The sequence below is a fragment of the Rhinolophus ferrumequinum genome, chromosome 3, assembly GCF_004115265.2.
Source record: "Rhinolophus ferrumequinum isolate MPI-CBG mRhiFer1 chromosome 3, mRhiFer1_v1.p, whole genome shotgun sequence".
Lineage (NCBI taxonomy): Eukaryota > Metazoa > Chordata > Mammalia > Chiroptera > Rhinolophidae > Rhinolophus > Rhinolophus ferrumequinum.
This window is the reverse complement of record NC_046286.1, coordinates 89,852,550-89,870,748: the sequence shown is the minus strand read 5'-3', so window position 1 is coordinate 89,870,748 and position 18,199 is coordinate 89,852,550. Positions and strand designations below refer to the sequence as shown.

General features: G+C 42.6%; 1 protein-coding gene across 5 annotated transcripts in view; it reads left to right on the top strand.

Annotated features, from left to right (window-relative positions):
• Window positions 1-17,196, top strand: part of EPM2A (EPM2A glucan phosphatase, laforin) — a 124,014-nt gene extending 106,818 nt beyond the window's left edge. For 4 of the 5 annotated variants that reach the window (XM_033096005.1, XM_033095978.1, XM_033095997.1 and 1 more), the window contains 2 exons: window positions 3,673-3,914; window positions 11,711-17,196. In XM_033096005.1, the coding sequence (XP_032951896.1) occupies window positions 3,673-3,914; window positions 11,711-11,988 (520 nt within the window). In that variant the 3' untranslated portion in view covers window positions 11,989-17,196. The remainder of the gene's footprint in view (window positions 1-3,672; window positions 3,915-11,710) is intronic. The other variant, XM_033096015.1, reaches the window with a different exon arrangement.
• The last annotated feature ends 1,003 nt before the right edge of the window (window positions 17,197-18,199 follow it).

Below are 18,199 nucleotides of genomic sequence, written 5' to 3'. Positions count from 1 at the left end.
GTTGAATATTTTTTACTCGTTTGCATTTAAATGAAAGATACATATAGCAATGGAATATTATCTGAACAGTCATTGCGATACAAAATAAATTACTAAAATCAATAAATTGTAATAACTAGACATAAACTTCACTTGCATTTATTAAGCATTCACTAGTGTCAGTCGTATTCTAATACCTTATTTAATTTTGTTTACTCCTTACTAAGTTCCTGTGAATTATTTTTAGAATCATTTTAAAGAGGAACACACCAAAGGCTCAGAGATGATAAGTAAGTTGGCCTAATGTCAGACAGTTATTACCAAGTGCTTTTAAAAATATTGTGCTAGGATTGGCATTTGTACTCAGTTTTCCTGGCTTGTGTTGAGTGCCTTTTCCATTTTACCACACTAAAAATGTTGTCATGCTGTGCAACTACCTAATATTAGGATTTTGCTTCATTTTATAGCTCTCCTACAAACTTACATACATACATACATATTTTAAAACACGACATGGAATATTATCAGAATAACATAACTGATGAGCCACAAACTCTGTGTCAGATATGTTGGTCTTACTCCTGCTCTACATTCCCTTTTTCCCTACAAATAGTAAGGAGTTCGATTCCACTTTTAGTCTCCTAAACCAAGGCTTCCTAAGCTCGGCACTATTGGCATTTGGAATAGATAATTCTCTGCTGTGGGGAGCCGTCCTGGGCATTGTAGTGGGCTTGGTAGCATCCCTGGTCTCAAGCTACTAGATGCCAGTAACACCACCCAGTGTCACAATAAAAAATGTCTCCAGAAGCATTGCCAAATATCCTTTGGGAAGCAAAATTGTTCCCAGTTGAGAATGACTGGTATAAACTCAAAATGAAAGTAACTAAATAGAAGTGTAGTCCCCCTGCTCTGTTTCTTTCCTGCATAGTAGAGGCTTTAACAAGCGATTAATTATTTAAGCTTTGTATTAGAACAAGTCAGGTTATGCTGTGGTAACAAGCGATGCCAAAATTGACTTAACACAATAAGCCATTAGCTCTTGGAGGCAGCTGTCCTCCCTGAAGTAGCTTAACATTCCAGGTTACTTCAGTCTTCTAGCAGCTTAGCATCCATGTGTGTTTTCATGGTCATTACAACAGGGAAAGAGAGAGCGTGGAGAATCATGCATAAGGTCTTAAAATATGTTCCTCTGAAAGTCACACACGTCACTTCAGCTCACATTTTATTGACAAAAGCAAGTCACATGGCCATGTTCAACATTGAGGTGAGAAAGCAACTTAGTCCTCCATGCTTAAAAGGGGATACCTGGGAGCACTGGGGAGCATCCATGATATCTACCATCCTCATTCAGACAACTACTGTCTGAATGTCCTATAATGAACCTAGTAAAGTACTAGGTGGCATGATTCAAGTAAAGTTTGAAACAAAGTATTTGCCCATTAGTTCTGGAGTGAATGTACACATGTGAAATAATTGGTGAGTAAGGCAATGCAAACTATATACAATAGATTATAATAATATGCATTAAATTTATATATTTGGAAAATATTTACATTTTATGATATTTACATTTTATAATTTTAAGTCTTCCAATTAAAGAGCACAATGTCTTTTGGGTTCTGGGACCCAATTCCACCATGTGAGGGAGAGGGGGTTTCCCCACACATCCAAGCAATTTTCTAGGCACCAGCTTGGTGTCTTACATTCAACTCAATTCTACTGCTATCTACCCGGAGATAGCATCAGATCCCACAGGTTAAGGGCTCAGTCCTACAAGACTGTCCACACCCCCATCCCCACCTGTACCACTTCAGATGCCAGTCACAAGTGCAGATTGTTATGTGCTTCTGACCTACTGCCTGTAAATCAGAGGTTCTCATGACCTCCTTCCTTGAGTTTGATTAATTTTCTAGAGCAATTCACAGAAGTCAGAGAAACATTTTACTTACTAGATCACCAGTTTATTATAAATGGATGTAACTCAGGAAGAGCCAGATGGAAGAGACACATAGGGCGAGGCACGCCCTTTCCAAACACACCGCTGTCTGTAATCTCCAAGTTTTTACCAACCCAGCAGCTCTCAGACCCCATCCTTTTAGGTTTTTATGGAGGCTTCTTTACATACCGTGGTTCCCCGAAAATAAGACCTAGCCAGACAATCAGCTCTAATATGTCGATGGGAGCAAAAATTAATATAAGACCTGGTCTTACATTATATTATGTGAGACCCGATCTTATATTATAGTAAACAAGACCAATTCTTATATTAGTTTTTGCTCCGAAAGACGCATTGGAGCTGATTGTCCGGCTAGGTCTTATTTTCGGGGAAACACGGTAGGTATGAGTGATTAAATCATTGGCCTCTGGGGATTGATTCAAGCTCCATCCCTTCTCCTCCCCAGGAGGTTGGGGTGGGACTGAAAGTTCCAATCCTCTAATCACCAGGTTGAGTCTGCTGGCAACCAACCCAGATTCTTAGGGTGGCTCCAAAAGTCACATCATTCACATAACCAAAGACACCTTTACATGTCTCAACACTTGGGAAATTCCAGGGGTTTTGGGTTCTGTGCCAAAACCCAGGGAGGAAGACCAAATACCAGAGGTGCCAAAAAAATGTATACACATGACTTACATTCATCTATTGTTACCGGTATATATTGAGTATTACAATTTTAATACAGATTTTTCCCTTTCTTAAAATGTGTGTACACTTTTTTGGCACCCTCTGTGTATATTTCACATTATAAATCACAATATCACAATGTGTCTTTCTGTTTATTTGTTGTTGTTTAATGTCCTCCAATAGAATTTCATAGTTCTTTCTGGTTAAATGTATTTCTAGATTTTTATTTTAGATTTTTTTTTTTTGTTATTATTTTTGAATGAGATTCCTCCAACCCGATCCCACTCCATTTCTACCTGGCTATTGCTTGTACAGAGGAAAACTGATTTTTCTACATTTTCCCTCATCCAGATATCTTAATACTTTTAATACTTTGCACAGTTTTGTAGTTGAATCTCTTAGGGCGTGGTTCTCAAGATTGGGCCCTGAATTAGGATATTTAGATATAGAATCATACTTGAAAAAAATAATTATAATGCTTTCTCTTTTTTATAGGTAGTTATATTTCCTTCTACTTGTAGCATTAGATGAAACATAAAACAGTATTGGGTACTAATGGAAATAATCTTTACTTTGATTTTATTTAAAAGACTGTTAGTTTCTGGTACTCAGCATGTTTAAAAGGTCTCATACTATTTGAAATTTTTATGTAGAGTTTTAAACAGGAATGATTGCTGAGTTTTAGCAAATGTTTTCCAGAATTTATTAGTATAACTACAGGAGTTTTGCCTTTAATTTGTTAGTATTTATGTTGATGGGTTTCCTAATATAGAACCACATATATATTCATGGAATAAGTATAACTTGGTACTTTTATTTTTATATATTGCTAGATTTGATTTGCTAATGCCTATCTTATGGCTTTCTACTTAATTGAATTATTTGTTTCCCCCCAAACACCACCACCAGTATTTTTCTTCTTTCAATAATAATGATTCTCATATTCTTTATATTGCTGTTCCTGTGTCAGATTTAAAAATTAGTTGAATTTTAATCCTATGTGCTGTATGAAGCTCCTCCAATCTCAAATCATAGTAATAGTAACAGTTGACTCCATATGTTCTTATTAGAATTCTACCAAATATCTGGCTGGGTAGCTGTCCTCGCCAAGTGGAACACGTAACCATCAAACTGAAGCACGAATTGGGGATTACAGCTGTAATGAATTTCCAGACTGAATGGGATATTGTACAGAACTCCTCAGGCTGTAACCGCTACCCGGAACCCATGACTTCAGATACTATGATTAAGCTGTACAAGGAGGAAGGCTTGGTCTACATCTGGATGCCGACGCCAGATATGAGCACCGAAGGTAAGCGTCAGAAGTATCTTTCTGGCTCCTTGTGGAATGTATGTATGTATGAATGTATGTATATATGTATCTATCATCTTTCTACCTACCTACCTACTACATAGCTATCTGTCTACCTTTCTGTCTAATTGAATGACCTAACATTGAATGATAGAACGAAGATAAGGGTTTAGGTTTAATATATTTAATATGTGTCTTTTGACAGCTTGGCTAAAATTCTGTTTAATATGTGTCCTTTGATTGGTTTATTCATTAAACATGTATTTATTGTGTATCTACTATGCATGTGGCATTATGCTGGTGGCTGGAAATACAACAGTGACGAAAGGCAGGCACAACTCCCGTCCTTGTGGAGTTTATAATCCTAGAGGGAAGACAAGCTTTAATCAAATGACTACAAACAGAAATTTAAAATTGGGATGAGTTTTTGTTGTTGTCGTTGTTGTTAGAAAGATACATAGAGTACTGGCGTAGAATTAACCCCTGGCCATTTGCAGAATGTGAAAGAATTCACAGACTCAAAAGGAATAGAAGTGAGAAAGATTATTTAAGAAGAAAGGCGCCGGCAAAGAAGCTGCCTGCCGGAGGCAGAGTCTCGAGTGGACAGCTGCACCTAACTTTAGGTTAGCTTTTTCTTATTTAGGAAAGGGGGGAGTCGGTCAGGCAGGCTTGAGGGCTGACATCACTTCCTGGGGTCTGGTCTGTTGGAAGATAATGTTATCTCCAGACTCTGGACTTGGACTCGGCCTCGGGCTTTATGAGTTAACAGTAAAAACTGTAAGGGAGTTGCAAATTGCATTCTGGTGTCCGGGTGCCTGAGGATTAAGAAATTGCTCTTTTTCTCACTCATCACATAGATATTGTTATGAGAGCATACACAGGCAAATCAGACCTAAGAAAGGGGGTGGTGTTCTTGGGAAATAATGTTTGAATTAAGATCTGAAGAGAGAGTTGGGGTTGGGAGTGAGATGAGAAAGAGACTCCCAGGCAGAGGGAGCAGCTTGAGTAGAATCCCCATTGCAGGAGAGCATAGAGGGTTGGAGGAGCTGAAAGTAGGCCAGTGTGACTGCAGGTCGGAGAGAATGAAGGCAGCGAGTCTTGCAGGATTGGGGTCACAATAAGGATTTTAGACTTTATCCTAAAGTGGTGAGAAGCTGTTGAAAGAGTGGGAGGCTGGGAGTTGCCAAGATAGCCATTTCCCCCCCTCTGCAAGTGCACTTTGATTGCAGCATAGAGAATGAATTGGGGTGGGCCCAGAGTGGGTCTGGGGACACCAGTTAGGAGGTTACTGCACTGTTATTAAAGTGAGAGATAATGAGAAAGATAACGTAATAGTGAGGCGGTGTGTATTGCACAAGTACCGGCTGAGCATGTCTCTGTGAAGAGAGAACTGTGGTGAGACTTGGGTGCTGCTAGGGAACAGAGACAGGAAAGGCATAGTTTTGATCTAATAGTCAGAGGCAGTCAGACAAGTCCAAAACTAACTACAGTGCAGAGAAGACGGAGTCATGTGCCTTAGGAGGGTGATGTGGGAGCAGTACTTTCTGTGGCGGCTACGTGAGTGTCGTGGCATTTGAGCTGGGATGACAGGTCAGTGTGGAGGGGCGAAAGGCACGCCAGGTGCAGTAAACAGCACAGGCTGAGGCACAGAGTCATGAGATTTTAGAGGAATGATCTACATTTCAGCCTCGCTGTAGTACAGGGTTCTTGCAGGAAAGGGTTTGGAGGTATCTGAAGCCAGAAGAACCAAGTTACGCTAATAGTATCAATTAGCTGTCAGCAGGGGGCAGCAGAGAGCTATGGGAATGCCACAGGCTAAGGGAGTTTGGGCAAACTGCTATTTATGTTGGGGGGCGGGAAGAAGGAAGACAGTGGTGCCTAACCAGGATACGTCCTATTATCAACCCTCTTCTCCCAAAAGTACATTGTGTATCAAGCACTATTCTTAGAAATGGCATGCATTAATTAATTTAATTCTCTCAACAACAATCTGGGCAGATGTTGTAGTTATCTCCATCTTGCAGAGAAAGAGACCGAGATACAGAAAAATGAAGTAGCCTGGACAAGGTAAATAAGAGAGATATAGACTGGATTTCATCTCAGGCAGTCAGACTGCAGACTCTACACATGCTCACATGGACCGTTCAGGCTACCACACTTTCAATCCATCATATTCATCATCGGGGGATTTCGGCAAAGTCATGAGTTTCCAAGGAGGTAGCTTGCCTCCCGAGAGTCAATAGTCCAAGGTGTGGGCGGGGACAAGGAGACCTTGAGAATCACAGGTTGCCTGGCCCTGGGCCACCTCGGCTCTTTATGAATCTCGGGTAGTCCGGCTGGCCGGGCTGGGCTCTTGTTGGGTCTGAACTATCACTGGGGATGACGTATGATTTTTGTTCCTTAAGGAGAGTACAGTTTGGTCACTCCTCTTGGTCACGCTGATCCAAAGGAGCTTGATTTAGCCATAAGAACTGTGTTTTTTCAAGAAAGAAAGAAAAACAACCTGAAACCCTTATTTGCACCGAAGAGCACTGGTTGAATCTAGATTTATTTGTCCTGTCCAGCTTGTCTCTCTGGTTTCAAAACAGAGAAAATTGTTAGGATAGTGGTGTCTGTAGCTTCCAGAGGGCGTTTGGAGTTTTGCTTCTTTGATCCTGGTTTTGTGGCATCGTCTTCCCGTTGGAGAATATGTGAGACGAGCGCAGAGAAAGGGAAATAAGTGGGCACGCATCCCATTCACCTCCACGCACTGACTACTGAAGGCCCTGCTCACTGACCAGCAATTTGCTCGATAGTGTGCGGGTACGCAGAATCCTGAGGGGAAAGTATCCCCAAAGACCCACTGTAGTTGCACTGTAGTTGTAGTTGTACCTTTTTGGGGGGGGGTCACCGGTCCTAGTCACAACAGTGGAACTTCTACACTGAGGCGGTTTGGCAACACGAAGTGACAGCAAATGAAAGCATCTACATGAAAAAGGCCGAGCCCCAAGGCTACATAGAGGGTTTCTTTGGCTCAGCATAACCTGGGGAGTAATCAAAGGGTTAACAACCATGCTGGAGTTGCTGAGGAATTTTTGACCAATAGATCAATCTATGTGGCTCATAATATTAGCACAGTGAAGATATAGATTAATTCTGCTGAATATTTTTAGAACTCCAGAGAAAAATCCATCGGATGTGTCTTGAGCCTGCAGCATAATGCTGTCAGATAAAGTCTGAGAAAGAAGACAGTTTGTTAGGACCGACTGTCACCTCTGGTTGTCACAGACCTGTTACGATCAATTGTGCCATCGATCCTTATCTTGTACATTTTGTCATATGCAGAGGGGTGAGTTAGGTAGTTAGGTGTTTTCTTCTTTTTCTGAAATTTTGGTATCTTTCACCTGAGAAACAAAAAGCTCCCAAATCTAGCAGTCACCTGAAAAATACCAAACCTGTTAAGAGTCAGTTTTCCTCCACATAGGAAGCACTCGGGTTGTTTTTTGCCCTCTGTCACAGCAGTGCTTGGGTAAGAAACGGTGCCTCTTGGCCGTTCAAACAGTGAATGTGCTCCCGAGTCCTCAGCTACCCCTTGGTTGTCACGATCTGAGTTATTTTCTCTGACTCAACACAGCGAATTCAGCTCTGCCGTGAGGCAGAGTCTCTGACCTTGGAGCCATCGAGCAGCTGGGCTTGAGCCTCTTCCCCACTGCGTGGCTGGCTGTGTGATTCTGGGCAGGCTGGTTACTGCACTTGGAAAATGGGGATAATTATTTCTGCCTTACGGGATTATAACAATAGAATAAGATGAGGGATATGAAAGCATTTCAAAAATCACAAAATTGGGACTATATGATTAGTCCCACCCAAGTCCTTAAGTTTCTACCAAAGGATGTTATAGATAATATGACCCTTATCTACATGACATTGCAAATGAATGTACTGTAGGTAAGGTTGATATTATCAAAGGTGGGAAAGAAGATATGCTCAAATAAAATAATAAAATAATAAGATATTCAGCTATAAATCTGCCCCTGGATGAAGAGAGGGAAGACATGTGCGTGCTCATGCACATGTGTATGTGTGTACGTGTTGGCAAGCCTGAAAGTTGTGCCAGGAATGCTTTCTTTCAGGGTTAGCCTTAGGTAAACCTTAGGTATCCTTAGGGCCTGTCCTCCCCCACTCATGCCTCAGGGTACCCCATCATAGCCTTGTCCTTCTCACCACGTCTGTCTGTTCGTTTCATGCTTTCATTTAATCATTGAAAATGATTATAAGGAAGTTCTTAATCATTGCAGAGTTAGATTAGCCTGGAGGACATGGCACCAGAAGTTAGGAGAGAGGGGTCCATTCGGGACTCAGATCAAATCGATATTGCGTTTAGTTTTATTTTGTTTTAATTCATGTGCTTAATGAATGTGTTTGAGCATCTACTGAGAGCCAAGGCCAGCTTGAAATCCAAAGTAAGAGTCATAAGCAGTGGAGTGTTTTGTTGGACTTGCACAGGGTTTCTAATTTTCAACTTAGTTGCCAACATTTAAAATTTGGACTGTTTTACATAAAAAAAAAAATCTGCATTTCTGTCTTGCCCTGAGGTATTACTTTTTTTTTTTAAGACTGTAAACTTTTTGTCAAATTAAATTCTATATGAAGCCTAAATATATGAAACATAAAAAGTAGGGACTCTGGTTGACAGTGGCTTTATTGTGTGAGCCTTGACCCTGGGGACCCTTGTTTTATTTTTGATGGGTCACATATTATTAGCTCAGTTTTTCAAGCAGAGGGACTTGGGCGTGTCAGGCACATATGTCCCCTCTAGGGAAGGGGCAGCGGTGCCAAACCCCGAGCCAGATGTTACTCTTACACAGGGGTGAAAGCAGAGCATGAGTGGGATGCAAGAACTGACTGATACTTCAGATTGACAGCATGGGGCCAGCAAGTACCATTGGCCAGGCAGGTTACGGACGGACAGTAGTACAAAGGTTAAGCCCACAGGCTTTGGAGTCTGGCTGGCTGGGTTTGAATCACCATTAGGGATTAACCTTGGGAAAATCTGTGTGCCTCAGTTTCCTCAGATATAACAGGATAATAATAGTACCGACCTAAGAGTTGCTAAAAAGTAAAGGAGCTATTGCATGCACAGTGCTTAAAACAGCACTTGGCAGGTGGAAAGGGCTCAGCAAATGTGAGCTGTCATCAAAGCAGGGTGATTTGCAGTCCCTACAGATCAAAATAAATGAGGGCTCCAGCCAAGGCCAGGCTGGACCCGCTACTGCTCTGGTGCCCCTTTTTATTACTGGTCCGTTCTTTATGTTATTTAAATATTTGTTTGACAGTTCTTAAGTGGGATGGCTGAGTGATGCTAGGAGAAGGCCACTGGTGGCTAGAAACTGTGTTTAAACTAGGAGGCTTCTGGAGCCTCTGTGTGGCAGCTGACATTTACCTTCCAGGATTACGTGTCTGAGATCTCAGAACCTCAAACTAACGCATATCACATTTCAACTTATAAACTGTGTGCATACCTGTTGAAGACTCTTTTACAGATCAAGAGGCAAGGGGGAGACGTGATGTCCTTTGGGCCATGTGGTGCAGACCTTCCTCGGGGAAGCTCTGGCCAGAGAGAAGGTCCGGGAAGGGACTCCACGGGGCCGTGTGAGCCTGGCTTGGACAGGTCAGCTGCACGGGCGATGTGACCCTGACTGCAGCAGTTCCTACTGCCAGTGGCCACTGTGGTCTGTTCGGACATTTGCCATTTGATGAAAACCCACATTAGAAATATTTCCATTTATTTCCTGGCAGTGTACATGGTGGCTGGAGAGGCAGACTGCGTCAAGGGGTGAAGCAGGAAGGAACAGGAGGAATCCACGCTTCCTGGCCCCATCGGTGGCAGTTCCCTTCGCCACAGGATCACAGGGAGGAAACCCCTTACCACCCCCTCAGCCCTGCAAAGCCCTGCACTTGGGCCAGCCTCACCTTCACCGCAGCAGGGTCGTGCAAACAAACTTTGGAGGTTTTGCTTCCCCTGATCCCCCAGCTCACATAGTGGATCACCGACACAGTACTCTCCTGGGGACACAGTGCGACTTCGCTCTGGTACATATGATGGTCCACCCTTGTTACATTTCCAGTGATGTTTTACTCCCTCTAGGAGAGTGCCACGAAGAACTAACTATGTGGCAGGCCCACCTCAGAGCACCCCAAAACCAAACACAGAGGTATAAGTCCTTTCAAGTTTATGGCTCAGTTTGGAATTTGGGAAACCAAGCGCCCACATAGGACCCAGTGTGTCTCCATCCAGATGCCCTCTGGCACTAGGGAGAGCTGCAGCCTCGGGAAACTGCAGTGTGCCCTGCCTAAACGAAGTCCAGTAGAAACTGTCTCTAAACCACTGTGTGGGGCCTGAGGCTTTAGATCCCGCAGTAGGAGAGGGCTTGACAGGGCGCCAGCAGCAGCATGAGAATATCATCCTGCCTTTCATGTTGCTGCTCCCACCTCACCGCGGGGCGAGTCTGAAGCTCAGGCAGACCCCTGGCTGCAGCGTAGCTGACAGGGCCTTCAACCACCATGACGTCTCCAGGACCATCTGTCTTTCTAAGGTGCCGGCCCCTTCAGGGCACTGGCATTGTAAAGAGGAGCTCTAGAGAGGAAAGACTGGTCACTTGAGTGGCTCTCCTGGGAGAATTCTGGGCCTCCCTGAAGACCCGCAGTGAAATCATTTGAGGGAGGGGCCTTTTCCCACCCACCTCTCCAGTCATCCATGGGCTGGCAGTGTGAAGGCTGTGGCCGTTGTGTCGGAGGGTCCTTCCTGGGCTATCGTATCTCTGTGTGGTTGAGGACAGAGAGTAGCTAGAGGATGTCAAATCAGAGGCACGTAGTTTTAATGCAGGACTCTGTGTACTTTCCCTCTTTCATCCCCTCTCAAACTCATTTACACTAACCATCCTCCACCCTCCCTCCCGCAAATCCACTAAATGTCTTTGCTCTGAGAACCTGTGCGTAGAAGAAACTCCTGCTGCCCAGGAGTTGACGATTTTAGGGGGATCTCTTCCCTTAGGATGAAAGAGGGGGCTGGTCAACAGGCTTCAGCAGAGCACGCATGTCCTCTCTCGGTGTGATGAGAAGACATTTGAATCACCTAATAATCGAAATAGTAGTCACGAAACTGCAATCACTATAATCATAATTGCCCAATAAAGGAGAAACTGAATCGGTTTTAATACTCACTGCATTATGGGGGAATGAATGAACAATTGGTTACGCCACCCATGTGTATGAATTAATACGTTAGCCATTCCGTTGGACAGAGGAAGGTTAGCATGTGTTGAATGAATAAGACTGAATTCTTTAATCAATGTGGACTAATTCCGTTTTCCATTTACCTGGAAGATCCTTTTGGATCATAGGAAATTCAGGTGACAGGACCTGTCAGGTTCTCTTTGAAATCGTCTGAACCTCTGCCGGATCTTGTACAAACCGTTCTGACAGAAGGAAAAATCCGTTCTTCTGAGGATAAGCAATAGTGAACTTTTCTTTTAAAGGAAATTGGCACCACACCGAAGGCACTCAAAGGAGCAGCCAGATCAAGCGCCAGTACAGCGCCGACCCATCGCGTCTGCAGGGCTCCGTCCACTTTATTATTAGCAGCTTTTGATACTGTCTCACTTTTTTCTTCCAAACAAAGGGATGAAGCAGGCTCGAATGTCCCCCGCCTCTCGTGGAGCGGTGCTGTGGTTTCACGGGGCGCTGGAGGAGTTATTATCAGCGGCGATCTGGGGTTTCCTTATTCATGTGTCTGTGCTGTGCTTTCTCGATCCCAGGCCGAGTACAGATGCTGCCCCAGGCGGTGTGTCTCCTGCACGCGCTGCTCGAGAATGGACACACCGTGTACGTTCACTGCAACGCCGGGGTGGGCCGGTCCACGGCGGCCGTGTGCGGCTGGCTCCGGTACGTGATGGGCTGGAATCTGAGGAAGGTGCAGTACTTCCTCGTGGCCAAAAGGCCAGCTGTGTACATTGATGAAGACGCCTTGGCCCGGGCAGAAGAAGATTTTTTTCAGAAATTTGGGAAGGTTCGTTCTTCCATATGCAGTGTGTAAGCGGCCGGTCTGTCTCCACGCCCCTCCCGGTTTCCTTAGAAAGCTGGGGTGATGGTAATGCAATGACCTAGAAACCAAGATCCTACCTGAAAAGACTGGTTGCTGGCTTCTCCCCCAACCCACCTTCTTTAGTCTGGGGCTGACTTTCTGTTATGCTTTGGTTGAGCTGCATCATCTGTGAAATATTTTCCACAAAGGAAGCTGTGACTGACGCATGAGAAAAAGCCACAAGTAGTTGGGCTGTGCAGTGTTGTTCTAGCATCAGACAGAGAGGTAATGCATGCAGCTCCTGCTTCCTGCAAGCAGACTAGCTCTTCGCTTTACAGACACTGCATTTGTTGTGCTATGAATTCACGACTGCACTTTCTTGCTGCCTTGTAATGTGACATCCAGAAGAAAAGATAGGGAGTTGTGTAGATTCCATCACTTGTGTGCGTGTGTACACACACACACACACACACACACACATTTTCTGCTGAAATTATAAAATGAGAGCTAGTCAGTTGCCAAAAAAGGAAATATGGACTAAACATGACCCAAACCAATGGCTTTCTAGACCTTTTTTTTGCATCCTGCTTCACAGTTGTTCAAGTCTGTTCCAAGGCACCCTCTTTATCTATCTACCCACAACCCTGTGACACCCCGTCAGTTGTAATAATCTCTTTGATTTAGCTGAGGTTCAGTGAGCGTAGGTAGCCTGCCCAAGGTCTCAGTTAGTCGGAAACCAGCTGGAGTTTGACTCAGTGCTTTTTCAACACTACTTGTTTTGTCAGCAAACTGTAGTGCATTCAGTTTCTCTCTCTCAGAGTAAGGCTGATGTTTCTGCTGCAGTTTCTATAGTGGGAAATGCAACATTGTTCTGGACAGTTGCCAAAGAATTTAGGAAAGTAGTTATATTTTGTACAACCTATTTTAAAATGTGGTGGGCTGTCTCCAGGCCAAAGTGGTCTGTGCCATAGCTCAGAAGAGGAGCTATATTACCAGAAGAGCCCCAAACCATAGATAATTGTTCCATAGCTTGGGAATGATCCTGGTTCCACGCTCAGTTGAATACAATCCACAGTTACTGTGCCTCCAGAATGTGCAACTCCCTACCTTCCCCTAGATTCTACAGGAAACACTAAGATGAACAAGACCTTCCCTTCAAGAATCTCATAGCCTAGAAACAGCCCTGTGTTCAATCAAGTATGATGCAGGATAGAACTGTGAAGACATGCTAGAATAGGGGGAGGTGTGGTAACTTTTGTTGGGTGTTTCTTACACGCTAGGTGCTTTACAATCTTATCCAATTTAATCTTCGCAGTACCCTATGAGGGGTGTTTCATCATCTCCACTATATAGATGAGAAACTAAGGCTCAGAGAGGTTAAATCAACTGTCCCGGAACACATGGTGAGTCAGTTGATGAAATGAGATACAAAGCTAGGTTTGTCTGACTCAATGCCCATAATTTTCCTATTAAACTATGATGCTTATTTAATTTTCTGATCCTTCCATAAATATTTATTGATAGATATGAGAGGCTCTGATTTAGGAAGTATGGGGGATAAGAAGAGTGCAGGATGGGTTCCAGTGGAGATCAGAGGAGGGGAAGATGTCTTACAGCTGTGGGACTCAGAGGAGACGACATTCGATTTGGACAGTGAAAGCTAGACAAGGCACATTTCTCTCACAGTTTTACAAAGTTAAATTTATAAGCCAGCATTGAATAATATGAAGTCCAGCTCCCTTGCTAAGAATAAATAGAACTATTATATTAAAGTAATCCCTTTGTAGTCATAATGTGTTGTGTAATATTTAATCTTAAAAGTGGAATATTTCTAATCAATTATGTATGTGTGTGTGTTCGTGTGTGTGTGTGTGTGTGTGTGTGTATTTTCTTAATGTCGAAGAAGTCAAGTTACATAATTTCCACTACAGAAAAAAAACTTTTTAGGTGGATTTTTTTTTTTTTTTTGCTCTGAGAAGCAAAATCATTTCAGGGCTATTAAAAAATGTGTTGGAATAACCTCTCTTGTTTTCAATGAATGGGATGTCCAGGGTCTTTCAAAATCACTTGGAAGTTTTGCTGGATAGAAGCATTAAAAATGACTTCTGTGTACAGGATTTAAAAAAAACAATGTTACTAATTGTGTCTGAAATCGAGAAAAACAAACTGTGTTTTTCTTATTTGTAATCTAGTTTATTCCTTTTAAAGGAGCAAACCAAGACCCAGGGACATCAAATGATGCTTTTACAGCGAAGAGTTTTAATTGAGGGTCAGAGGAAAGGGATGAGCTAGGAAGATTTGTCAGGAGATTTATTGTGGTGTTCAGGAGTCATTGGCGAATTGATGGGAATGAGAGCAGACAGTGCTAGTGGGAAAGAACTGGTGGGAGGATGAATGGAAATTGGAGTCAGTGGAAGAAAAATGGCTCAAATGAGAAAAAGCAAAGACAAGTGAAATTTCTGAAAGAAGAAGCAGGTGTACCCTTTTAGAAGGACAGTATTGGGAGGATTGCAAAGGAAGGTGTGACTATAGGAACAGACAAGTAGGGTCAAGGTTATGCTCCCCAGAGAAATGGTCATGCTACGTATTCACTGCAGTAGGAAGGGCAGCTCGATGTAATGTGCTGACCAAGTAGGAGGGTAGACTGTGCGGTGGCTTATTACCTGCTAGGAAGAAAAAAAGGAGGTCTCATAGGAGATGGGACTAAGAATAAAGAGGAAAAGACTGCTGAAGCTACCTCTCATTAAAACAATAACAATGGCACGATAATAAAGGGAAGAGGAAGAACAAAAATAACAGCTTCGTTCTTTCCTTCCCTAATCCATTACTCCAAAAGTCTTTCCCAATTTAGTTAATGGAAACGTACTTCCAGTTGCTCAGGTTCCAAACCTCAGAGTCACTCTTACCTCTTCTCTTCCTTTCAAACATCACATATACTCCATCAGGAAAATCTCTCCTGTCACCTCTCCAGTCAAAATATCTATAGCCTAACTATGTTTTACCTCCTCCACAGAACACACCTGGTTAGCGCTTAGTTAGTGATCTCCAGACTGAACTTCAGAAGTCGCCTCCTAACTGGTCTCCCCTTCTGTCCTTCCCTCTCAGTCAGCCCCTACAACTGGCATACCTACTCGCACCCAGTGGCCAGGGTGATCATATAAAAATAGACGTCAGATCATGCCGATCCTGTGTTCACAGAAGCCTCCAGTGACTTGCCATGTCACTCAGGGTGACAGCCGATGCCCTTCAAGGACCCACACATCCTGGTCCTCTGTCGGTCTCTGACCTCGTCTCCTACTGCCTTCTGCCTCCTTCTGCTCTAGACATCTTGCTCTTTGGGTATTCTGGGCAGGCTCCTCCTTTGGGGCACTTACTGTCTGCCTGGAACGCTCTTTTCCAGGTATCCACGTGGCTCACTGCCGTACTTCCTTCAGGGAGCCCTTTCCGGACCACCCAACCCCAAATTGCCAGACGACACCCTCAGGCCTCCCTTTCCTCCTTCTCTGCTTCATATCTCTCCATGGACCTCATTACTGGCCAATATACTACATAATTCACTTATTTGTTTTATTATCTGCATTCTCTCACTACCATGTAAACTTCAGAAAGGTAAACATCTGTGCCTGTTTTGTTTGGTGGTGTGCTAGAGCACCTGTGATGGAGTCTGGCAGATAGTTCAGTGGGTGAAGGGCAAGAATAGCTAATAACTGTTGAGGACTTACATGTTCCCTGTGCTGTTCTCTATGGGCTTTACAGGTATTAGCTGATTTAATCTCCCTAACAGTTCTATGAGGCAGACATCATTGTTATCATCCCTAGTGTACAGATGAAGAAAACTAGAGGCATAGAAAAAGCATGACCTTATTCTAAAGCAAGAAAGGCAATTTCCCTCCTGGTTTGCTAGAGTAAGCTCCTAACAAACCACGCTGTATAAACTCTGCATGTATTAGTGTGCTAGAGCAGCTGTCAAAAAGTACCACAAACTGGGTGGCTTAAACACCAGAAATTTACTGTTCCACAGTTCTAGAAGCAGGAAGTACAAAATCAAGGCGTCAGCAGGGTTGGTTCTTTCTGAGGGATGTGAGGAAGAATCTGTTGCAGGCCTCTCACCTAGTTTCTGGTGGTTTCCTGGCAATCGTTGGCATTCCTTGGTTTGTAGAAGCATCCGTCCAACCTCTGCCTTCATCTTCACATGGTCTCTCCCTCTCTCTCCCAATCTGTGAGAGTGTGCGTATCCAAATATCCCCTTGTTACGGATACCGATCACACTGGATTAGTGGTCTACCCTGCTCCAGTGGGACCTCATCTTAATTATATCCTGGAGATTAGGACTTCAACATATGAATTTTAGAGGACACAGTTCAAACTATAACACTACAGAAAACAACTACCTGAAGACCACAGAGAGTGAAAAAAGCAGGCAGATCTGAGGAGAGTGGAAATTTGGAAGATGGGACTTGAATGGGCTGTTTCCCACATGTGACTTAACATGGGCCCCTGAAATACATGAAGAATTTCTGGGGCTTACGGGTAAAGCTTTCTCACTCTTAAGAAAGAACAGGAAGAGATGCTCTTTCTTCGTTTGGTGCTTGTTTTGTGTAGATAGGTGATCCAGACTAGTGGAACCATCATCCGACCAGCCTTAGAATAAAACCAACATAAAAGATAGAGAAAAGAGAACTGAAGTTGTAGCTATTAGATAAGTTAACCTGAGTCTCCCCAACTTTTTGATTTTCAGTTGTGTATGAGTACATGTTTTTTTGTGTTTAAGCCAATTAGAGTTGGGTTATCCATTTCTTACAGCTGAAGCATTGTAATTGCTACACTGCCAATACATAAGTTCTAGTTTTAAAAATAGTGTTTAGTTTTGTCATAATTTGTGGCATTAAAGTGTATTGTGATTTCATATATCATTTAAAGAACTTATGTTTTATGTTTGCTTCTAATGGGACAGTGCCCAATGGTGGTTTCTCTACCATTGGGTTTCAGAGGATTGTTCTTCAAAGGAAGATGGAAGCTCTTGAATGATGATCTGTAAATTAAAATTTCATGTCAGAAAAAAGTAGCTTATAGCAGATCTATTAGAATTCGGAACATTTATATTTTTGTGATTTCCAGTTATTTTCATTTGAGCAGTGAATCCAAACTGGAAGATACTGAAAACTCTCCATTTTTCTTGGCAATAAACAAGTACACTGAAAAGAATTATACCTTCGGGTAATCTCCAAGCCTCATGTGAACCAGGTAATCTTAATATCCAGCCAAGTATGTAGTTAAAAATGAATGGATTGGGCCGGTTTGAAGTTTATGACTTCTTTTCCCTACCTCTAGACAGAAATCATACTGAGTATAAAGATGTTTAAAAAAGGAGAGAAAAAGAAACATAAGAAAAAAGTAGCATGTAGGAGCAGAAGCAGTAAAAATAATGGACTTTTCACAAACGGAATCATTAGCCCCTGAATATGTGAATTGGGTTTTTACATCTTAAAAGTAGAATTCTCAAGTAGAAATTTAGATGAGAGAGACTTTAAAAGATGATTCATATGGCAATGTTTGGTATTTCTAGCTTTATACTTATAACCTTAGACCAAGTTTTTATCTATTGAAATGTATGTTCAAAACTCTTCACACAAAACACATTCATAACATTCTTGGGTTGAATAATTAGCTATTTTTTCTCATGTGAGATCTTTCAGAGTTTGCTAAAAGTGTATTTGTATATTCCATATCATTTGTCTTCTACTGAGCGTCCCTTTTATCGTCTTCTAAAGATGTCCCTTTAATCTTTTTTGTTTGTTTATCTTTGATTCCTTAGAGTTAATTTAGTATCGACGTACAATATGCGGTTAGTATACATTCTAGTAGACTTGGAATAGTTAGACGGTTAAGCCCTGGGCTCCTGGAGCTGGAGGTTATGATAGGATAGCCAAGAATCTGTGCAATGCAGAAAAAGCTCTAAGCTCAAATGCAATCTGGAAGTTATCATTTGGCCCAGAGGAAAGAAACCCAAGAACAAAGTCCAGAGACAAATGAAAAAATAGTTGGAGGCAGATACAAAATGTGGGGCTGTTTAGATAAAAAACGGGGAATTCCTATACTGTGATTGTATCAGGCATTACACTAATATTACTGAAGGGAATACTGCTTAGCATTCAGTGAATAAGATTGCTGAACTATCTGATTTAAAACCTGAACTATAAACAATTAGTATTAAAGCATCTGG